The sequence below is a fragment of the Botrytis sinoallii genome (genome assembly GCF_014898435.1).
Source record: "Botrytis sinoallii strain Bc 23 chromosome Unknown BSIN_001, whole genome shotgun sequence".
NCBI classification, from domain to species: domain Eukaryota; kingdom Fungi; phylum Ascomycota; class Leotiomycetes; order Helotiales; family Sclerotiniaceae; genus Botrytis; species Botrytis sinoallii.
The window spans coordinates 5,674,040-5,695,715 of NW_024066028.1; the positions used below are offsets into that span (position 1 = coordinate 5,674,040).

At 36.5% G+C, this 21,676-nt stretch overlaps 3 protein-coding genes across 3 annotated transcripts; 2 read left to right on the forward strand and 1 right to left on the reverse strand.

The window, feature by feature from the left end:
• Positions 1-13,093: 13,093 nt before the first annotated feature.
• EAF02_001142 (uncharacterized protein) lies at positions 13,094-14,365 on the forward strand (the record flags this gene model as incomplete). The annotated part of the gene is made up of 1 exon (XM_038897190.1): positions 13,094-14,365. One exon carries the CDS (start codon positions 13,094-13,096, stop codon positions 14,363-14,365), a length of 1,272 nt encoding a protein of 423 aa, XP_038764049.1.
• A 699-nt stretch (positions 14,366-15,064) lies between these two features.
• On the reverse strand, positions 15,065-15,526 carry EAF02_001143 (uncharacterized protein; the record flags this gene model as incomplete). Its single annotated transcript, XM_038897191.1, has 1 exon — positions 15,065-15,526. The coding sequence occupies one exon, from the start codon at positions 15,524-15,526 to the stop codon at positions 15,065-15,067; it is 462 nt and encodes a 153-aa protein (XP_038764050.1).
• Positions 15,527-16,314: 788 nt separating this feature from the next.
• Positions 16,315-20,884, forward strand: EAF02_001144 (uncharacterized protein). The gene is made up of 4 exons (XM_038897192.1): positions 16,315-16,831; positions 17,211-18,217; positions 18,279-20,094; positions 20,197-20,884. Exons 1-4 carry the CDS (start codon positions 16,450-16,452, stop codon positions 20,277-20,279), a joined length of 3,288 nt encoding a protein of 1,095 aa, XP_038764051.1. The 5' UTR covers positions 16,315-16,449; the 3' UTR covers positions 20,280-20,884.
• Positions 20,885-21,676: the final 792 nt, after the last annotated feature.

Here is a 21,676-nt window from a genome sequence, read left to right on the forward strand (position 1 = left end):
CTCCTACAATATATGAAGAAGCAGGATTGGCTTATAATGCTTTTACAACTTGTTGATTTATTTCTAACTGAGAAATGTATGCGTGTAAAGCTTGAAGGGATTACAATACAGGATTTCCCGATTGTATGCAGTACCCCCTAGGGATTGCTACTCTTCTTTATCCTGTATACCCTCTATCTTGTTGAGCTTTTCAATCAAGATAAAGCATAGCGCTTCGGATATGTTGATGATATAGTTATATATCACACATCTAAGAACCTATTTACGAATACATGTATGCTCCGTTGAACCATTCGATATATCCTACAATAGGGAAATCAGAATAAAGTCTTTTTCGCTTTGAAAAAGTTTGAGTTATTTTATATATCAAGGAAACATGAAATTGCAAACCCGGCTATAAGGATAAGTCGGAATTGAATCATCATGCCAACCTTTTTAGAGCTCACCAACGAAGTATAACCAACCTTATACTAGCTTGGCGTCTTTTTTGATCAGTGCCTAATGTTTCTATAGTATATCAAAACGCGTATCGTGAAAGCTATGCGTGTTGTATCCCACATCCGATCAATAGCTTATACAGTTTACGGACTATCTGCAGCCTGCCTGCAAAAAACGATTATTACCTGTATACTCCTTGTTGCCCTCTTCAGCTTCAAAGTATGGTTTGATGGGCTATACAAATAATATCCAAATGCAGGCCATATTCTGGTCGGTATCGGGATCAAGAAACATATTGATCTAATCAATAAGATGATTCACAATACGGTATGGGGAGCTTTATCTGTCTACAAGACAACCCCGACGACCATACTCCTTGTAGAAGCTGGTCTCCCAACTGGAATTGTTGCATTAAAGCAAGCCAGACTGAGGTTTATGTTTTAGCTTTAGATAGTGAATATACAATATCTATTTGTAAACCGATTAAAGCTGTGCATCAGAAAGAGAGAACGAAATACAGGTATTCTGAAAGGTTTCAATACAAAACTGTAAAGAATAGAATAAGTGATCCTTGCTATCGAACACCCCAGACTTTTATAGCTTCACTTCTTTTCTGAATATTGTACCGATCTAATAAATAGTATAAACAAAGAGAATACTGTGAAAGCATTTAAGAAATAATGGGATTTAATCCTTCAAGAAGATTACTCTGTGTTTTCAGATGGATCTAAACAATACAACGAATATGGTTATCGCGTGGGGTACAGCTTTGCAATTTATTGTAGCAAGCAACAGATCGATAGTGGTTATAGCTGTGTACACGAATAATCGTATGTTTTTGATATTGAGGCAATTAGCGTATAGCGGGGACTAGAATGCCTTCTGAGTATTATTGATTGTCTCTATTAGGGACAAAATATGGTTATACATTAATAGTATTTTAATAATCTAGGGAATACAAAAAGCACCACTGCCTTTTTTCAATAAGCATATCACAAATGCTATCAAGCAATGCAACATTATGATATTGTAATCAAATAATCCCCTGGGCATACTAAAATTGAGGGTAACGAGACAGCCGATTGCCTCGCTGATCAGAGTACAGCTGGGCTGCTTGACTCTGGCCTATTCTGCCTCCCTACAATCAACAGCTCCCACTTTATCCTATATACCAAATATCGGCGCTCTAAGAATAAATAGTAAAAGGAAAAAAAAAGGCCTGATCTCCGAAACGTATAAATATGGAAACCGATATATAATATCTCAGAGCCGAAAGCTTCAAGCTCTCTTGCAGGGCATTATACAGACTTATAGTGATGTGGATTGGACATAATGACTTTGTAATTTATCATATCAAATTTAATTATGAAAATAATACAAACATCTGTATATACGGGATTGAAAAAAGCCTACTGTATTTCTTTCAATGTTTAATTAATAATCAGATACGCAACAACTAGCCGCTTATATCAAATCGACTTCGATCCGAATAGAATACGATAGTATATATCAACCGTATCCTGCAAATACAATATAGCTTTATTAACCTTCTTACTAGATTTGAATTCTATATTAGAATATACTCAAACTATACGAAACTATACAAATTCCAATCTACTCTAATACCCCGAGGATAAGCTTTCTACCCCAATCAATCTAAGATTTGTATTGACTAGCCATAAACACTCCGAACGTTTTCCTAATCAATAATGATCGATCTGATTATTTGTTGATATCCGGATAGTATACGAAACAAGGCTCTCTAAAACAGGATACAAACCTTTAGACAGAACAGCCGCAGGATTGCTATAAGCGATACTGAATAAAGGAACACCAAAGGCAACAAGTCCCTGATTAGCTAACATTACACTACTATGAGCAGCTGGAACGCTAACGGCCTGTAGGCTCGCTTCTTAGTACGTCTAGAATACCCCTTGGGAGGTCAGATATTAGACGTTAATTACTATAATAAATAAAAAATAAATATTCTCGAAAGCCAAATCGAATATACTATTACTATATCGATTATATAATTATAAAATTACTTTTAAAAATAATAATAAAAAAGCTCTCAAATACAGTCTTCTTTATAAAATATCTCTTGAAAAGTTCGAAACAATTAAGAAGTATATTACTAATAATCTTTATAAAGATTTTATTGACCTAGTCAAGTCCTATTTATAGCCCCTATCCTTTTTATAAGAAAAGCGGATAGAAATCTTCAACTCTGTATTGATTTTTGTATACTAAACTCATTTATTCAAAAGGATTAATATCCTTTCCCTTTGATTAACAAAATCTTTGGTCACCTTACTAACACTAAGATTTTCACCAAACTCGATATCCATCAAGTATTTTATCGAATTAGAATAAATCCTTAATCCAAAGAATATACAACTTTCTATATATATTATAGAGTTTATAAATACTATATTCTTTCTTTTGGCCTAATTAATAATCCTATTACCTATTAATGTTATATAAATAACATTCTCTTTAATTATTTTAATAACTTTTGTATAATTTATTTGAACAATATCTTGATTTACTTTTCACAACAACGGATACTAGCTATATTATAACAAATCATATTAAAGGAATCTTACAATATCATAATACTGTCAATATGTGATTATAAGCGATCTGTCGCATTGCCGAGTGTGTCGGATTGCGACCCAATTGCTCCAACAATAACGACGACGATCACATTGATAATTAAAGCAAATAAAGATAATGATATATAATTTATTTATAAAATAATAACCAATCAATTTTATAAGAAGAATAGAAAGTAATAAGTAATTCTAAAGATTACAAGTATGATTAATATGTATATTAAAATCTTGAGTAAAATGGAATTAAACTATACCGATACATTGAGATTTATATATATTGATAATATAATTAAGACTATAAGATAAGCCGGGTTTATATAGAAAATCTCTATATCAATTATAAAAATAATCTTAAAGGGAATTGCTAAATCCTATATTGATATACTCAAGACTAAAGGGGCATCTCAGATATCAAAAAGTACTAAAACGAGTATACTTAAAACAATAGAAATAATATAAAAATGCGAATAATGAGAGCGATATAGTTATACAATCTTTATAAAGATAGAAAGTGGGTAATAAATAATTGCTAATAATCCCTTTGAATTGTAACTAAGATTATAAAAGCAGTTTCTGGATTAAGGCTCGAATTGATCCTTTTGCTCTATTGTAATAGGATGGGGTGAACTCTGGGATACAAAATGCTAAAGGAATACAAAAAACCTCTTGTAAAACGAAAATCGTATACAGTTAATTATTATGCTTAATACGAATAATACTTAAGCTATGGAGATTTGGTATAACTATATTGTACCTTAGATCCCTTACAATATACTAGGTATACTTACAACATTCCCAGATATAATTATTCGAGAAGAGATTAAGGTGTAGGTAGAAAAGGAATCAATATAATATAAAATTTCTAAGTATAGAATGAATCCTTTTATAGAAAGAGCTAATTGGATTATTAATTTCAAGAAGATAGTAAAACCATTCCGGTTTATTTAATATCAGTGAATATTTGAAGCCTTTTAATAAATTGCAATACTCTCAATTATAACAGTACTTTAACGGATACCAGCTATACTGTAATCTATATGTATATTATCACCCGGCTCATTATTCTAAATATAGTAAACTAATTGTTAAACATACTAATAGAAAGATTTATAAGCAATACCAAAAACGATATTCAATATGCGGAATACCTAGAACCTTTTCGATCTGTATATAGTAATTACTCTGTGGCACTATAATTAATTAATAGAAAACTAATCAGGCTTATCTATCAACAAATAAGAGAAGTCAGAACCGCTAGTTGAAGAGAAACTCAGGAAATATGCAAGGGAAAGGTACCTGCTTCAATGCCAGTCAAATAGCTTCAAGTAGTTATCCTCAGACCCTCTGTATCAGAAGTTTATATTATTATCTACAAGAACGAATGGCAATTGGTGGACCGATTATCCAAACAGGTTTGATCAGGGGAGGGCCTCTCCAACAATCCGATTCATATCCCGAGCCGTAACCCTCCACGCTGTGCTAACAAAGGGGTAAACTATAATATAGCAGTTATAGCTGAAAAAGCCTTCTCATCTTCCGATTCTAAAATGAGCAAGGGGAGTGAGTCAAATACTAATAAAGCCGTTACCACCTCTGTATAAGTTGTATAACCAGTATAAACTCAACAGGGGGAAGAGGGCTCACGATCGTATAGGCGAATGTGGGGTGCGGACACTCTAATCATATTACCCTTCTACAGGTTGCTGGAGAGGCTGATATGGATATTATCTGTATCCAAAAACCCCGATTGTACAATAACTCGGCAATCCAAAATCATACCGCATATAACCGATATCAGTTGATCAACACCTGGGGAATGGCTGATAGCCCTGAGCATAAGCTACAAGTGATCACCTACATACGAAAAGGAGGCAATTTGAAGGTCAGATAAATAAAGCAGACCAAAAGCAAGAACCTACTTTGGATCAATGTTAATGGGTATTCGATTCTCAATACCTACTGCGTTCTGTTTAATCTGCTAACAATAGAATATATATTCGGACTAGAGATCGCCTCAGGAACTGGTATGGTCATCGGAGGTAACTTTAATGCTAAGTATAATCTATGGGAATCTGGAATAACAACTGCCAATCAAGGTAACACGCTTGCATAATGAGCTGCCGAATAGGGAATGGAGTATATCGGGACTCCTGGTACCCCTACGTATACAAGGGGACACATTCTAAACCTAACCTTTTCCAACCTGATCACCGTTACGATAGTGATCGATGACAATCTGCATAGCGGCTCTGATTACGTCATTCAAGTTATTATCATCTCGGACAGAGGAACCTCTGAATACAAGTAAGTGCACATCCGGATACGCGATTCAGATTTATCTTGTCTGGTAGGTATAATAGCCAATCGCTTAGTGAACCTCCAGAACCCGGATTTCCGATCTATCTACAATATCGACAGACTGATCGCCAGACTCACAAGCGCATTGAGCGCCTTTGTAGTAGCTGTGAGGCAGAAAGGCTGCAAATTCTATTGATCATCCCCGTGATGGACCGATGAGTATAAGGAGGCATATCGAATATATATACAAGCCAGGAGAACTGGAACTGCTAACAGAATAGCAATTGCTTAGCAGGACCTATAGAGGGTTATGCAAGTATCGAAATAAGCCTATTGAACTAAACGCTTGGACAATATATAGAACGATCAGGAACTATACAAAGTTATAAACTGATACAAGCTGATCCCAGAAGCAGGCCTCAAGGTCTTTCTTCTGGTGATCAAAGGCTAGGAGATTATTAATATTAGGGAAAAAGCCGAAGCACTTTTTATAACGGTACTCGATTGTTTCAAAGTATTGAATAATCTACAACACAATCCTCTATAGAAACAAAACTGCTAGATAATCTTACCATAAAAAGAATGATTATTACAAAAGAAATGGAAAAACATGTAATAAGAGTTAAGAGCACGTCACCCGGAGTCGATCGGGTAACTGTTCGCCTCCTCAAGGTGTGCTGGCCTAGTATGAAGAGTGTAATATATAAGATTTTCGCGGTTTGCCTCAAGCTCAGTTATTACCCTAACAAGTGGAAATTCGCTGAAGTAGTCATATTGCCCAAGGTTAATAAAAAGGATAGAATATCTTCAAGATTGTGGAGGCTGATTGTATTAATATTGTATATTGGAAAAGAACTAGAAAGGTATATCACTAATCAAATTGTATGGACGGCTATGAGATACAACGTTATTAGCCCTTAGTATTATGAAACGCTACTGAAAAGAGCCGGTATTAATCTTACAGCTACTTTTACTTATAATGCTAAACTTGCTTTAGCAGCTGGCAAAGTGGTCACACTAGTAACAATGGATGTACAAGATGTCTATAATATATTTCTTAAAAGATGGCTTCTACAATATATAAAAAAGCAAAGTTGGCTTATAGCGCTTTTACGACTTGTTAATTCATTTCTGACTAGGAGATATATATATGTAAAGCTTAAGAGGATCACAATACAGGATTTCCTGGTTATATGCGGTATCCCCCAGGGATTATTACTCTCCCCTATCCTGTATACCCTTTACCTTGTTGAGCTTTTCAATCAAAATAGAGCATAGTGCTTTGGATATGCTGATGATATAGCTATATATTATATATTTAAGAATCTATCTACAAATATATGTATACTCCGCCGAACTATTCGATGTATCCTACAATAGAGAAATTAGAATAAGGTCTTTTTTGTTTTAGAAAAGTTTGAACTACTTCATATATCGAGGAAATATAAAATTGCAAACCTGGCTATAAAGATAAGTCAGGATCTAATCATCATACCAACTTCTTTAGAGCTTATTAACAGAGTATAATCGATCTTACACTAGCTTGGTGTCTTTTTTGATTAACACCTAATATTCTTATAATATATTAAAATGTGCATTATGAAAGCTATGCGTATTGTATCCTATATCCAATCAATAGCTCATACAGCCCACGGACTATTTACAGCCTGCTTGCAAAAAGCGATTATTATCTGTATACTCTCTGTTACCCTTTTCAGCTTTAAAGTATAATTCGATAAGCTATATAAACAATACTCAAATACAGGTTATATTCCAATCGACATTAGAATCAAAAAACATATCAATCTAATTAGCAAGACGATTTACAATATAGCACGGGGAGCTTTATCCATCTACAAAACAATCCCAATGATTGTATTCCTTATAAAAGCTGGTCTTCTAACTGGAATTATTATACTAAAGCAAGTCAGATTGAGGTTCGCATTTCGACTTTAGATAGTGAATGTACAACACCTACTTGTAAACCGATTGAAGCTGTATATCAAAAAGAAAGGATAAGGTATAAGTACTCTAAAAGATCCCAATACAAAACTGCAAAGAATGGGATAGGCGATTCTTGCCATCAAGTGCCCCAAACTCTTACAGCCTCACTTCTCTTTCGAGTGCTATACCGATCCAACGAATGGTATGGATAAAGAGGACACTGCGAAAGTATTTAAGGAATAGTAGAACTTAATCCTCTAAGAAGATTACTTTGTATTTTCAAATAGATCTGAATAATATAACGAATACAGTTACTGTATAGAATACAATTTTGCAATCTACTATAATAAGCAATAAATCGATAGCGGCTACAGCTATATATATAAACAATCGTATATTTTTAATACTAAAGCAATCAGTGTGTAACAGGGATTAGAATGCTTTCTGAGTATCATTGATTGCTTCTACCAGGGACAAATATGGTTATATATTGATAGCACCTCAGTAATCTAGAGAATGCAAGGAAACATTGCTACCTCCTCTCAATAGATATACCATAAGTGCTATCAAGCAATATAACATTACAATATTATAATCAAATAATCCCCTAAGTATATTAAGATTGAGAGCAACAAGACAGCCAATCGCTTTACTGATTAGGGCACAGCTGGACTGCTTGATCCTAGCCTATCCTATCTCCCTATAGTTAACAGCTCCTACTCTATCCTACATACCAAATATTAGTGTTCCGAGAGCAGATAGTAAAAGGAAAAAAGGAGTCTGATCTCCAAAATATACAATACATGGAAATCGGTATATAATATCTTGGAGCCGGAAAGCCTCAAGCTTCTTCGCGGGGTATTATACAGACTTATAGCAATGCGGATCGAATATGGTGACTTTACAGTCTATTATATTAGATTCAATTATAAAAATAGTATAAATACCTATATATACAGAATTGAGAAAAGCCTATTACATTTCTTTCAATATTCAATCAATAATCAAACACACAGCGACTGGCCACTTACACTAAATCGACTTCGATCCGAATGGAATGTAATAGCATATATCAATTATATCCTGTAAATACAATATAGCTTTATTGACCTTTTTGCTAGATCCAGATTCTATATTAGGATATACTCAAATTATACAAAACTATATAAATTCCAATCTATTCCAATACCCCAAGGATAAGCTTTTTATTCCAATCAATTTAAGATCCGTATTGAACAGTCATAAGCGCTTCAAGCACTCTCCCGATCGACAGCGATCGACCTGATCATCCGCTAACACTTGGATAGTATATGAAACAAGACCCTCTGAAACAGAATCACAAACCCTTAGATAGAACAGCCGCAGGATCGCTATAAGCGGTACTGAGCGGGGGAATACCAGAGACAACAAGCCTCTGATTAGTTAACATTACACTACTATGAGCAGCTAGAACACTAGTGGCCTGTAGGCCCGCTCCTTAGTACATCTAGAATACCCCTTGGGAGGTCAGATATTAGATGTTAATCACTATAAATAAATAAATAAAAAATTGATTTACTTTTCAGATTCTTTAGAATATCAAATCTATATAATAAAGGTCTTATAACATTTAAGAAATATTAGTCTTCAAGTTAATCTAAAGAAAAACGAATTTAATATTATTTATATTAAATATCTTAACTTTATAATCTTTATAGAAAAAGTTGAAATAGATTCTGAGAAAATTGCTGTTATACACAATTGGGTATATTCAACTACAATTAAAGGAATCCAGTTTTTTTTAGGATTTTATAATTTCTATTATCGATTTATATATAATTTTGATATATTAGCTAAACCTTTAATCAATCTAATTGTGTGAACAAGGGAATTCACTTCAAAAGAATGACTTCAATACAATGGCTACTGTATCAAAGGTATTTAGGCGAATGCGAAGGAGACTAGCTCTTTCAGTAGTGCCTATATAAGGCCTACTACTTCCCCTCATTAGCTAGCTCTTTAGACAGAATACAATACAGACATTTAGGGGCCTACTAATGATAGTGGGAACCACGTCTCCCGTATTCCTGATCTCATTATTGAACCAACACTAATCAAAATAATGTTTCCTTTCAATTTGATAACAATTGTATATATGCTTTTGATACTTTTAAGAATTCTTTTATCTCTTTTTTGTTTTATAATATTATTAATAAAACCTTGAATATATATTGAAAATAGATGTTTCAAATAGAATAATAGCAAATATTTTCTTATAAAAGTATAGTAAAGATTAGCTATCTATAGAATTCTATTCGAAAACTATAACTTCTGCTGAACTTAATTATAAAATCCATAATAAAGAAATACTTTTTATTATAAAGTCCTTTGGATATTGGTGTATTGAACTTATTAATATATTATATCAGATTCGTATTTATACTAATTATAAAGCACTAGTCTTTTTTATAACTACAAAAGTCTTAAACTTCCGGCAAGTATAATAAACCGAACTTCTAATGGATTATAATTTTGTAATATACTATTGTTTAGGAAAAAACAATTTATTAGTCAATACTCTTACCCACCACACTAACAAATTCGATAACCAAAATCAAAAGAAAAAGTAGCAATACTGTTAGTAATTCCTAAAAGACAATCAGATCAATTCTCTTATTCTAGCTTGTGAGTTTTGATTAGATCTTGTTAAAAAAGCTTTTATTCGAACCCTAAACTTAGCTCCGATTTTTCTAGTTTTATAGATTATCGATTATATTCTATTTGCTAATTGCTATACTTCTTCTTTGAAAACCTTACAGAAATAAATATAGAAAGACAATAATTACTTTAGTCTTGAAAATAAACTGCTATTATATAAAAACAAACTAATGATTTCTAATATAAATAACCTTTATATCCTCTTAATCCGAGAAGCCCATAATAATATCTCTATTACATATCCAGGTATCCAAAAAACCCTAAAGTTATTAACCGATCGCTATTACTAGCAAAAAATCTTTCAAATAGTAATTCAATATTATCAAAATTACAATACTTATTACAAAATAAATATCCCCCAAAACAAAACCCCTAGCTTACTACACCCATTGCTAATATTAAGCCAATCCTGAGAATATATTATTATAAATTATTATAGCTTTAATAAAGATAAATATAAATATAATAATATATTTATTATTATTAATCAATTTAGCAAATAAACTATTTTTATTCTTTACAAAAAAACAATTGATTTAATTATAATAGTCAAATTATATATTTATTATATTTATTACTATTTCAATTCTTTTTTTTTCATAATATCCAATTATAAATCCTAATTCATATTAAGTTTTTGAAAAGAATTTCAAAAGAATCTAAATACTAATATTAGTTATTCAATTATAGATTACTTTCAAATTGATAAATAAACTGAGATTTATAATCAGTATTTTCAAAAGAAACTCCAATTCTTCATTTTCTATTATCAAGATAATTGATTAGAGCTCTTACCAATGATAAATTACATACAGTTTATCTTACTTTATAATTCTCTTAATAATATTTCTTCATTTGAAGTTGTATATAGCTATTTCCTATAAATCTTTTGGGATTGGAAATTCTATAATACCGAAACTAAGGATAAGTTTAATATAGATAAAGCCTGTATTATAGCTCAACAATATTATAATGTATGGAAATTTGCTATAAAACACTTTATAGATATTTAAGAAAGAGTTTAGCTTAAGATTAATGTGTATTGATGATCTATCGATTTCAAAGTAGGTGATTTTGTATAGCTTGATATGCGATATTATTGAATTGAGCGTTTTTTAAAAAAGCTAGATTTTCTAATAAACAACAAGTTCCTTATTATCGAAAAGGTAGGGCATTTCTTTAAACTAGTGCTATTAGATATAATGAAAATTTTCAATACATTCCCAACTGAAAAGTTATGAAAAGCTGTGAATAACCTTTTTCCTAATCAAATAAACGATTCTAACCCTCTAATCAATATTATTAATAAAGAAGAATGGAAAATCGAACAAATCATAGTTTCGAAGAGTATTCGTAATAGTATTTACTATCGAGTATAATGGCGTAATTACAATATTGACCTTACCTGATATGTTACTGATAACTTCAAATACTTTTTTTACAAACTCAAAGAGTATTATCTAGTTAATCAAGATCTTTCTGGCTTGTTTAAGGTATTATTTCAATGGCTGAAACACTATGAAGATGGTGATGATGAATATAATAATATTATTGGAGATAAGGAGATGGATAAGTGTTTGAGGGCAAGTTTTTTTCAGATGGGGGGGTAATGTAATGATTTAGTCCCTTTTAGGTTTCTTTCTCAATCACTTAGCTTCTAGGATCTTAGTCTAGTATGTGATTTATTGGTATATATAATCCGGAGTCCTTACAGTTCTTTTTTTATTCTTTTCTTCCTTTTTTAGTTTTAGATTCTAAGGTAGAATTGAATCCTTTTATGATAGTCCTTCATACACACTCCCCTGATTATTAACTATAAAGGAAAACACAAAACCAAATTCACTTATTAAACCTATTATTCTTTTCTTCAAATCAATCTCTAAGGCAATTACTCCAAGCTCAATAATTGTAATCGTAAAAAAACGAACAGCTCCTTTTATTGATATTAAACTGTTAGATTCAAATGATATAAAAGAAATTGGGTTTTCTCTTTGAGGTTTTATTAGTATATACATCAGCACTCTTCTATATTTGTAACTCTTTATCCTGGCACATCTAAATACCCTTCGGGAGGTCCAAAACAGATGTTAATTAATATAAATAAAAATAAATAAATAAATAATCTTATAACTATTCACTCGAATTTCCATACAAAAGGACAAGCCTTTTATTCTACAAAGAAGTATTATATATATTATATTATATAGCTTAACAACCTTACAAATACTAAACTTTTTATCTTTTCGAATAACTTCAATAACTAAAAGTATTTGAGCTTCTTTTCTCGTTGATTACATAATAAATGATTGATAAATCGCGTGTTGAAATTGGAGAATGTAAATTGAGATAAAAGTGATGTATTCGGTGATATGGTGCACTCGGTGTTAAACCACGTTAATGCTTCGATCAATGATTGCATCATATTCATCTCTCTCGCTCTAACAGCTAAAGGTACCGGGTACTTCGTTGCTTAATTCTGCTAGTGCGGTGTTTCCAACCCAACTTTTGATATGTGTGATCTATGGGCCCGTTCAGCCAAGACCACAAAGACAGCCAGACAGAACAGACAAACCCATCATCAACCGAAACATCGGTCCTAGGTAGGTAGGTATGAATAACACACACACGAGTACAAAAACAGTCAAGGGATCAGATTATGTTCAAACACCCAATATCATGATTCATGATTGTAGAGCTCGAGAGAGTATCACGTGAGTAGGACTGGAGATTAATCAGCTGCCAACGCACGGTTATATCTCCGTCTTTTCATACGTCAGTGTGGAAAGGTCTCGGTGCAATTATGTATTTTGATGATTTTTCTTTTTGCTTTTTGCTTTCCTTACTCTGTTTGAATCAGTAGGTTGAGAGTAGCTCGATACCGCAACTGTTTTGTGACAAATACATACATAAAAATGACGACAAGTTGTCGATGTCTCTAGGTGCTTGCAGATAATTAATGTATCTGGACTGAAAACATTATTGGTCTCCATCAAAAGCTCCATCTCATAGCTTGCATCTTCTTTCGGCGAGAATGTGCTTTCTATCATCGTCAGCTTCACAACACATTGGCACATCTGTTTAGATCGAATAAACCGCCAGTTATGTCTACTCACCGTCCGAATCGGGATGTTAATCTTCGGACGTATTCCACGAATGATCTCGAAGGACAAACTGATAATATCTTCAAGGATAGTGACGGAACTCCCCATGCCACGAACGAAAAGTTGACAGTTGCCAACAATGGCAAAATCACATTTCAAGAGAGGATTCATCATTTTACATGGGCGTGGTTTACTCTTACTATGAGCACTGGAGGAATTGCTCTATTGCTCGCAAATACACCACACAAATTCAATGGCCTAACTATCTTGGGGGACATTATTTTCATTTTGGATTTATGTCTTTTCGTTCTCTTATGTTCTGGAATTTCGGCACGATTCATATTATATCCAAAGGCATTTTCTGCCTCATTGCAAGATGCTACCGAATCCCTCTTTTTCCCAACATTTTGGATTTCTTTGTTGAGTATAATTGCAAACACGCAATTATATGGCGTTCCCCACTGTGGCCCATGGCTCATCACCGCTCTCCGAGTCATATTCTGGATCTATACGGCCCTTACATTCTTTGGTGCTGTCGGTCAATATTGCTATCTTTTTGCTGCCAAACAACAAACGCTTCAGTCCATGACTCCCGCCTGGATTCTTCCTATCTTTCCAGTTATGCTTTGCGGGACCCTCGCCTCCGTTACAACAGGATCACAAACTCCTGAACACGCACTTCCTATGCTGGTTGCTGGAATTACGTTTCAAGGATTGGGAATTTTTGTCGCGGTCTTCATGTATGGACCTTATATTGGAAGGTTGATGACAAATGGATTGCCAGAACCCAACACGAGACCGGGAATGTTTATTGCAGTTGGACCACCTAGTTTTACTGGGTTAGCATTGTTGGGCATGAGTGAAAACTTCTCCAAAATATACCCGGCGTATACTACCATATCGTCAATCACGAACCCAGATATCATTGCCGACATATTCCGAATTATTGCAGTCTCTGCTGCAGTATTCTTATGGGCTACAGCATTTTGGTTCTTTTGCATTTCAATGGTGTCTGTTTTGGCGGGTGCAAAAGAGATGAGTTTCCATCTTGTGTGGTATGCTTTCGTTTTTCCAAATGTGGGATTTACTATTGTTATCATCAATATCGGGAAAGCATTCAAAAGTGAGGGCGTGCTTTGGGTAGGAAGTGGATTAACAATTATTCTCGTAATTGTCTGGTTGCTCGTCTTTGCGGCGCATATTAGAGCTGTGGTTTTGAAGCAAGTTTTATGGCCGGGTAAAGATGAGGACAAGGGAGAGAGAAATGAGTGAGGTAGTTTGGATACAATCTATAGCCTGGACATGACAGGTGACTTTGGCGAATTAAATCTAATTTTTAGAAATTGATATGAGTTCGAATCACATTTGGTGGGTGGACTGAGATTAGAACAATACGGCTATTCATTCTATGTTCGTCAAACTATTTAAACCTCATTCGTCCTACTGCGCACATCGGCTTATCTCTCCTCAAATACCTTGAGGTAGGCCCAGACCAACATTTCGTTCAAGAAGAACTTGGAGATCGCGGATTTCATTAGGACGCACTTCCCTCAAACCTGATAGAATCTCTCTCATCGAATTTTCAACACCTCGAGCACTCTAATTTCACACTACTGGAGTGGAAAAACCAGGCTCACCACTTTCATCCCAATCATTTCTTGGATCTGGAAATAGTTGTGGCTCGTTTTCGTGCCAATAATTATCCGGTGGAGGAGTCATAGGTCGTGTTGACCTATGGCAACTGCATCAACAATAAGCTGTCGTTTCCACATGTCCCGGAATGTTGCTCTCCAGTAAACCAATTCGTTCATGAAGTCTATGTATCTCGGTCAGTAGATCAATCTGGTCATTGGAGCCGTTGTAGAATGGATTCTGAGGTGGACAATGGGGGTTATTAGATGAGGAGCAAGATGGTGGCTGCGGTACATTTCCCCCCTCGTCATTTTGGCTGATGCGATGATTTTTGCGACGCTAATCCGCACGAATTGGCAGTGGGAAATAGACATCATCTTGAACTTGGCTATGTGAATGCCGTTCATCATTCATGTCTCTGGCGGTATTTGGGATGATTATAGGAATTCGTGTTCCTGGAGCATCATCATCAATCGCTGATTCTTCGTCACACGCTCCAAGATAATTGTATAAACCATCTTGATTCTTCTTTCGAATACAAGATCTTATACATCGTGGCGGACAAATGTTGTTGGGGTGCGAATAGTCTTCCGGTTCGGAACAGTCTCTAGGATAAGTGCAAGAATCATCTGGATTCGGTGATTCAAAGCAGGAGCCTATATGTCGAGGAGGGCAAGGTTGGCTTGGATTGGGTGATCTGGATGGGCCGAAAGATGGCTGTAGATCTTCTTGGAAAGACAAGTTCGTGTGGTATAGTTCGCAGGAAGCTCCTTGATGGAATTCTTTCCTTCTAGCGGACATTTTCGGTGTTGGCTGGATTAAGTGAAGTTCCTTGGTCTCGCTCTGTACTTCTTGGTGTGATGTATAAATTATGTGGATGGATAGACGTGGAAGAGAGACAGACAGATGGTTTACATTAAATACATGGATACTTACAAATATAGAGTAATATCGATAATGACTATATTCGATCACTCATATCATTAATTTACTGACTCCTCTGCTCTATCATACATCGATTGAGTCATCTATCGCCAAAAATCGCAAAGAACAAACAATCGGCCAAGGATGAAAAGTGTCTCGACGTTACATAATGATAGATACTTTTACAAAGAGGGGAGTACAGCGACAGCCAGCCACGTTCCAAGGCTGAACTTGTACCACCCAAATCTATCACTTGAATGTACTAACACGTTAGGATGACCACTTAGCTTATGCGGGCAATGCGTACGGCGAGGACCTAATAATGCGGTGTAGCATCAACGCATGACACAGATTGGGTACAAATAAAGAAGAAGTAGGAGAAACAGTGAGGTCGCATAGATATGGATCCCTTATGCGGCACGGGCAAGTGGTAGCCAATGCATATTGCTTTTCCAATTTCTCATTAAGAGACACCAATCCACATGAGTCAAGATGTAGGGTAAGAGATGCTGAGAGCTTGGGTAAAGGTTATAAGGGGAAAGAGAAAAGGGGAAAAAGGAAAGGAGCGAAGTGTTGATATATAGGAAACTTCTATAAAGTTAAGTCACCCCCTTACGAGTGAAGTGTGCCTCCTAGGAATGCGCGTTCGGTCTCAGTTATTTTCAAAGGCGTAATAGTGATTAAAAGTTACGCAATCCTCCTTCAAAAACATTATCCAATTACCCGTTTGAATTGTGTGATTTACCTGAATTGAATGGAATCAAAACCAAATACAGTTGTATAACAATTCTTTTTACAATATGGGATCTCTCATTGCAACCTCCCTTTTCACGATTGACGGGAAGAGCGACAGAAACGTGAACTCGACATCAAATCTAATATATGAAAAAGATACACACATACCGTCGGGACAGAAACAAAGTATTGAAGGTGTACCGACAAATAAGAATACATACGAGTACCAGAATACAAATCAATACTATCGATACTTTGATCCTGATATTGATACTGATATTGATTTGGATTTGGAGAGGTGGAATTGTTGTGCGAGGATGAATTCAATTATGGATAGTCCCAAGGAGATTGGGTGTGTTGGTGAGAGCGGCCCCGGTATTGATATCCAGCAACGTGAAGCAATTGAAGCTTGGGAAAGGGAGGAAGATAGTGATGTTGAAAGTCATGGTGAGTGAATAATTCTTCCAAGCTCTCTTCTTGTATTCTCTTTTATTTCGTTTTTTCCTATCTTTCCTAAAAACATTCATCATATCAAATTCGCATCGCGAACTTTTGGTTGGCGTGTGGTTTGTGGTTCACCAACCAACATGCTGGGGTTGAAATTCGGGCTGAGGTCGGTCGGTCGGTCACTACTTTACGCTCATCAACCTAGCAATAGTTCCAATTCTTTTGCTTACTCCCCCCCCCCCTCCCTCTTCCCCTCCAATCATCAACTAAAAGATGACCTCAATCTTTGGTTCAAGAAACGCAAACACTCATTCTTCAGCGACGGCTACATCTTCACAAACAGATAATTCTATCTCGCCAACAACTAACAATCTTCTAGCTAGCACTGAAGACGAAAATTATCAAATTGACTCATTGTCCCACGATCCTAGCCAACGAACCAGTTCTGAAGATGACCTCGACCCCTCATCTCCTCAACTTCTCCACCACCTCGAAAATGATTCCTCGATCCTCACTCTTGCTGTAGGTTCAAAATATATTTATGCCGGTACCCAAGATGGAGAAATAGTTGTTTGGTCCCTCGCATCCTACGAGCTCGTTTCGCGCATCCAAGCACACACCCGCAGTGTACTCTCACTATTCCTATCTGCAGATAGAAAGCTTTTGTTCTCATCTGCTGGTGATGCCATTGTCAATGCATGGTGTCCTACCACTTTAGTCCGCAAATACCATATTTACAGTACCTACGACGTCGGCGATGTATTTTCGGTAGCCTATTCCCCGCAATTCGAAACGGTGTATTTGGGAGCTCAAAACACGAGTATACAATGGGTTAGTCTAAGGGATTCCGCGACGAGACCTACACCAAATCCAGAACGTCACCCAGATAGGAGGAATCATCGATTTTTCGATAGTGTGCAACATGGAGGGACAAGCACACCAAGACCAAGGCCGGCTGGAAGAGCCGCTGCGGATCAGGGAGATGTATTGGAGATTGACAAGGCACATATGAAACAATATGCTCACTTTGGATATGTCTATTGTATGCTCATGGTTCGAGGAGTCTCGAGGCAGGTTGATGCGGATGAGGATATGCTAATTTCAGGCGGAGGGGACGGTACAATTAAGTTGTGGAAATTGAGCAAGGATGAAGACGAGGGGATTAAGGAGATTGAAAAACTAGGGGAAGACGATGCGGAGAGTGTTCTGAGTCTGGCGGTGGACGGAAGTTTTCTCTACAGTAGCAAATTGGAGGGAGTGATTGAGTTGTGGGATCTAGATACGAGACAGAAGCTGAGAGTCATCAGAGCAAATAGGGGGGATGTTATGACTTTACAGATGGGATGGGGATACCTCTGGAGTGGTGGAAGTACCGGGCATGCTAGAGTGAGTTTGATTCTCCTGTTTTCTGTGCATTTATGTCGTACAAGTGGCTAACATTTTGCAGAAATACAGCACGGTACAATATGGTCAATACAAAACTTCCTCGAATTTCAGTCAAAAATATCAGTGTGTCAAACGATGGAAAGCTCACGGAGGTAGGATTTTGGCTTCCGCAGTTGCTACCCATAATGGTCAACAACTTTATATAACTGGTGCGAACGATTCTTCCGTTTCGATATGGGATGTTACTGGATGTAATACGGGCACACACCCAAAACGCGAGTCACTTCAAGATGACCAACTTATCAAATCATTGCAAGATTTTGTGGCTTTCAAGACGATTTCTGCACGACCTGATCATGCCGAGGATTGTCGACGAGGTGCTACCTTTTTGAGAACATTGTTTAAGAAACATGGAGCTGTCACTGAGATGTTAACAACTGAAGCTCATCATAACCCAATTGTTTACGCCAAGTTCAAGGGAAACCCGGAGACTGCTGGAAAGAGGAAGAAGATCTTGTTCTATGGACATTATGATGTTGTTCCCGCGGATGATAAGCAAAAGAAATGGATTATCGATCCTTTCCAAATGAAGGGGGTAAATGGATACCTCTATGGAAGAGGAGTCAGTGACAATAAAGGTCCAATTATGGCTGCTCTGTATGGAGTTGTTGATTTGGTTCATGAGAAGGCTTTGGATTCTGACGTTACATTTTTGATTGAGGGAGAAGAAGAGAGTGGATCAAGAGGCTTCAAGGATGCTGTGAGAAAGTATAAAGAATTGATTGGGGACATTGATTATATCATTCTTGCCAATAGTTATTGGCTCGATGATGAAGTGCCTTGCTTGACATATGGCCTCAGAGGTGTTCTTCATGCTACTGTTAAAGTCAATAGCAAGCATCCCGATGTCCATAGTGGAGTTGATGGAAGTTTTATGATGGATGAACCACTCTTTGATTTGACAGCTATCCTCGCAAAGTTAAAGGGGCTGCATAACAGGATTCAAATTCCTGGATTTTATGATGATATTCTTCCACTCACACCAGCCGAGGAAGCTCGTTACGATGATATTGTATCGACCCTCCTCCGTCGTAATCCAGAACTCGGACCGGCGACCACTCTGAAACAATCCATTATGGCTAGATGGAGAGAACCAAACCTGACTGTCCATCGCTATAAAGTTTCCGGGCCAGATGGTTCTCTGGTTTCGTCCCACGCGAGCGCAGCTATCTCCCTTCGTTTGGTTCCCAACCAGGAAGTCGACGATGTTATTAAATCTTTGACAAAATTTCTTCAAGATGCTTTCGCAAAGCTTGATACGCACAACAACCTCACAATTACTATTGATAACCAAGCAGATGCTTGGCTCGGTGATCCCGAAAATGAGATTTTTAGGACGTTGGAAGAGGCTATCATGGAGGTCTGGGGACCGATTACGGACCATACGAGAAGGAGTAGTGTACAAGGTCCTAAATATGTTGAGAAGGAGAAGGAAAACTCACCCACAAGCCCTGTCAGCGCATCGCCAAGTCTTAAACCCACACCTGCGACAACTACGAGTTTAACTGGCGGAAGTGATCATACGAGTTTAGCGGCTGCACCGGTAGATCTTGCATCCTTAACACTAGACGCGGAAGATGTTTCCAATAGCCGCAACGAGAAAGAAAATGAAGGGTACGGAGTTGAAGGCGGCAAGGTAGTTAGTAAAAAAAAAGAAGGAAAGGGATTGGGTGATGGAAGTGTGAGAGGCATGGGGAGGAAGCCGCTCTATATCAGAGAAGGAGGTTCGATTCCAAGTATTCGATTCTTGGAAAAGGAGTTCGGAGCGCCAGCGGCGCATTTACCGTGTGGACAAGCGAGTGATAGTGCGCATTTAGGTAAGTCATTTCCTCATCTTGGCCAGCTGTCAAGGATTTGAAGGGTTAAGTGGGAAAGTTATAATCTCCAAGAACTTTGCTGATTATTATTGACATGAACAGACAACGAAAGAATCAGGCTTAATAATCTGTACAATAGTCGGCTGATCTTCAGAAAGGTGTTCAGGGAATTGCCAAGGAAATAGAATGTTGTTTGGTGGGTTGCATGAGATGGAAATACTATGAAGGCGTTCTGAAAGGAAGGTAAAACATATACATATGTGAATGAGGTGTGTGTGAAGGCATTGTCGTCACGTCTCGAGGGCAGAAGTAGCGGGAGGATAGTTGGCTTAGCATTATACTGGGGTTCGAATGATACCAACCTTGTAGGCGAATTTTGACTTTGAGTTTTCAAATGAGTTGACTGGGTAACATTGAAGTTAATATAATACGATCTTGGAAGAGGTGTAAGCTACTTGCGATCTTGAAATATTAGCACAGCCCAGCTAGAACAGGGAGGTCATCAAACTAGAAGCGCATAGTTACTCTACCACCACCACAAGCTTGAAATGGTTGCTAGTTCTATATGGATACAATTCAATGCTCAACAATCAAATTACAACCCGACTTATCAAAGAATTTGACACATACACGCTTGATGGCTTTCAGATCTGTGTGTCTTGGCTTGCTTTTCCGCCCGAACGCATATCGATTTCTGGCTTTAATGTAACTGGAATTGGAAGTTGTGACCACATCGGCGATGATCCAGGTATCGTGTTGGAAAGTGATTGTGCGTTCAAGAATTTGAACGCTCATTCGCTTGATCGGCTTCGAGAGAATTCAGTTTGATTATAGAAACGACGATAACTATGTTTTGGAGCAATCTAGTCGCCTTTTCTGTAGTATTAGAAGATCTGTCACCGTTTCTACCTATTCAAAATATTTTTTGGCGTTACTAAAATTATCATGAATTTTGAATCTCCACTTCCTGAGAGCCCACAGCATTCTCTACCAAGGGGCGCATTCAACGATTTTGTTTGATGACTCAAGTAAAATTATCACTATTCTTAAATTGAAGATGGAGAGATTTGAAGCTGTCCTTTAAACTGTTGTATTCAGAATTCACAAACAAAACATTACAAATCGATTCCAATGAAGCCAATTCAGATGAATGCAGGGTTGATCGGCAGATCTTACACAGCTAGCACAAGTTTGCACCCTAAGAAACACCTCTCTCTTCACTTATGTCTATACAAAGGAGTATCTCGTGCATCACCACTCGATCTCTGGAACTCTTTGAGGCAGAAAAATGTAGAGTACTCCCAGGATTTAGAGAGATTTACTTTCTGTGAAAGTGATCATAATGAACATCAGACATCTCACCGAACAATATGAATGAGCTGATATCGATCGAAGAGACTTTTATCTAAGATCGTTAATTGATGGAATTGTCATGAAGAAAGCGTATCGAAGAGTGCTAACACCAGGGTAACGTCCAAGGCAACTTGGATAATGGGATTTATCTCCTGTTCCCAATCAAACATATTGGGGAATCGATAATGAAACATGGCTCTTCAATTTGTGAAATCAAAATCTACAAAGA

What these genes read in the sequence shown, in the direction of transcription:
- EAF02_001144 (XM_038897192.1), top strand. Translation starts at nt 16,450, where the DNA reads ATGGGATCTCTCATTGCAACCTCCCTTTTCACGATTGACGGGAAGAGC. An exon ending in GAAGTACCGGGCATGCTAGA is followed by an intron (nt 18,218 to 18,278) that starts GTGAGTTTGATT and finishes AACATTTTGCAG; the next exon opens with AAATACAGCACGGTACAATA. An exon ending in GAGTGATAGTGCGCATTTAG is followed by an intron (nt 20,095 to 20,196) that starts GTAAGTCATTTC and finishes TGACATGAACAG; the next exon opens with ACAACGAAAGAATCAGGCTT.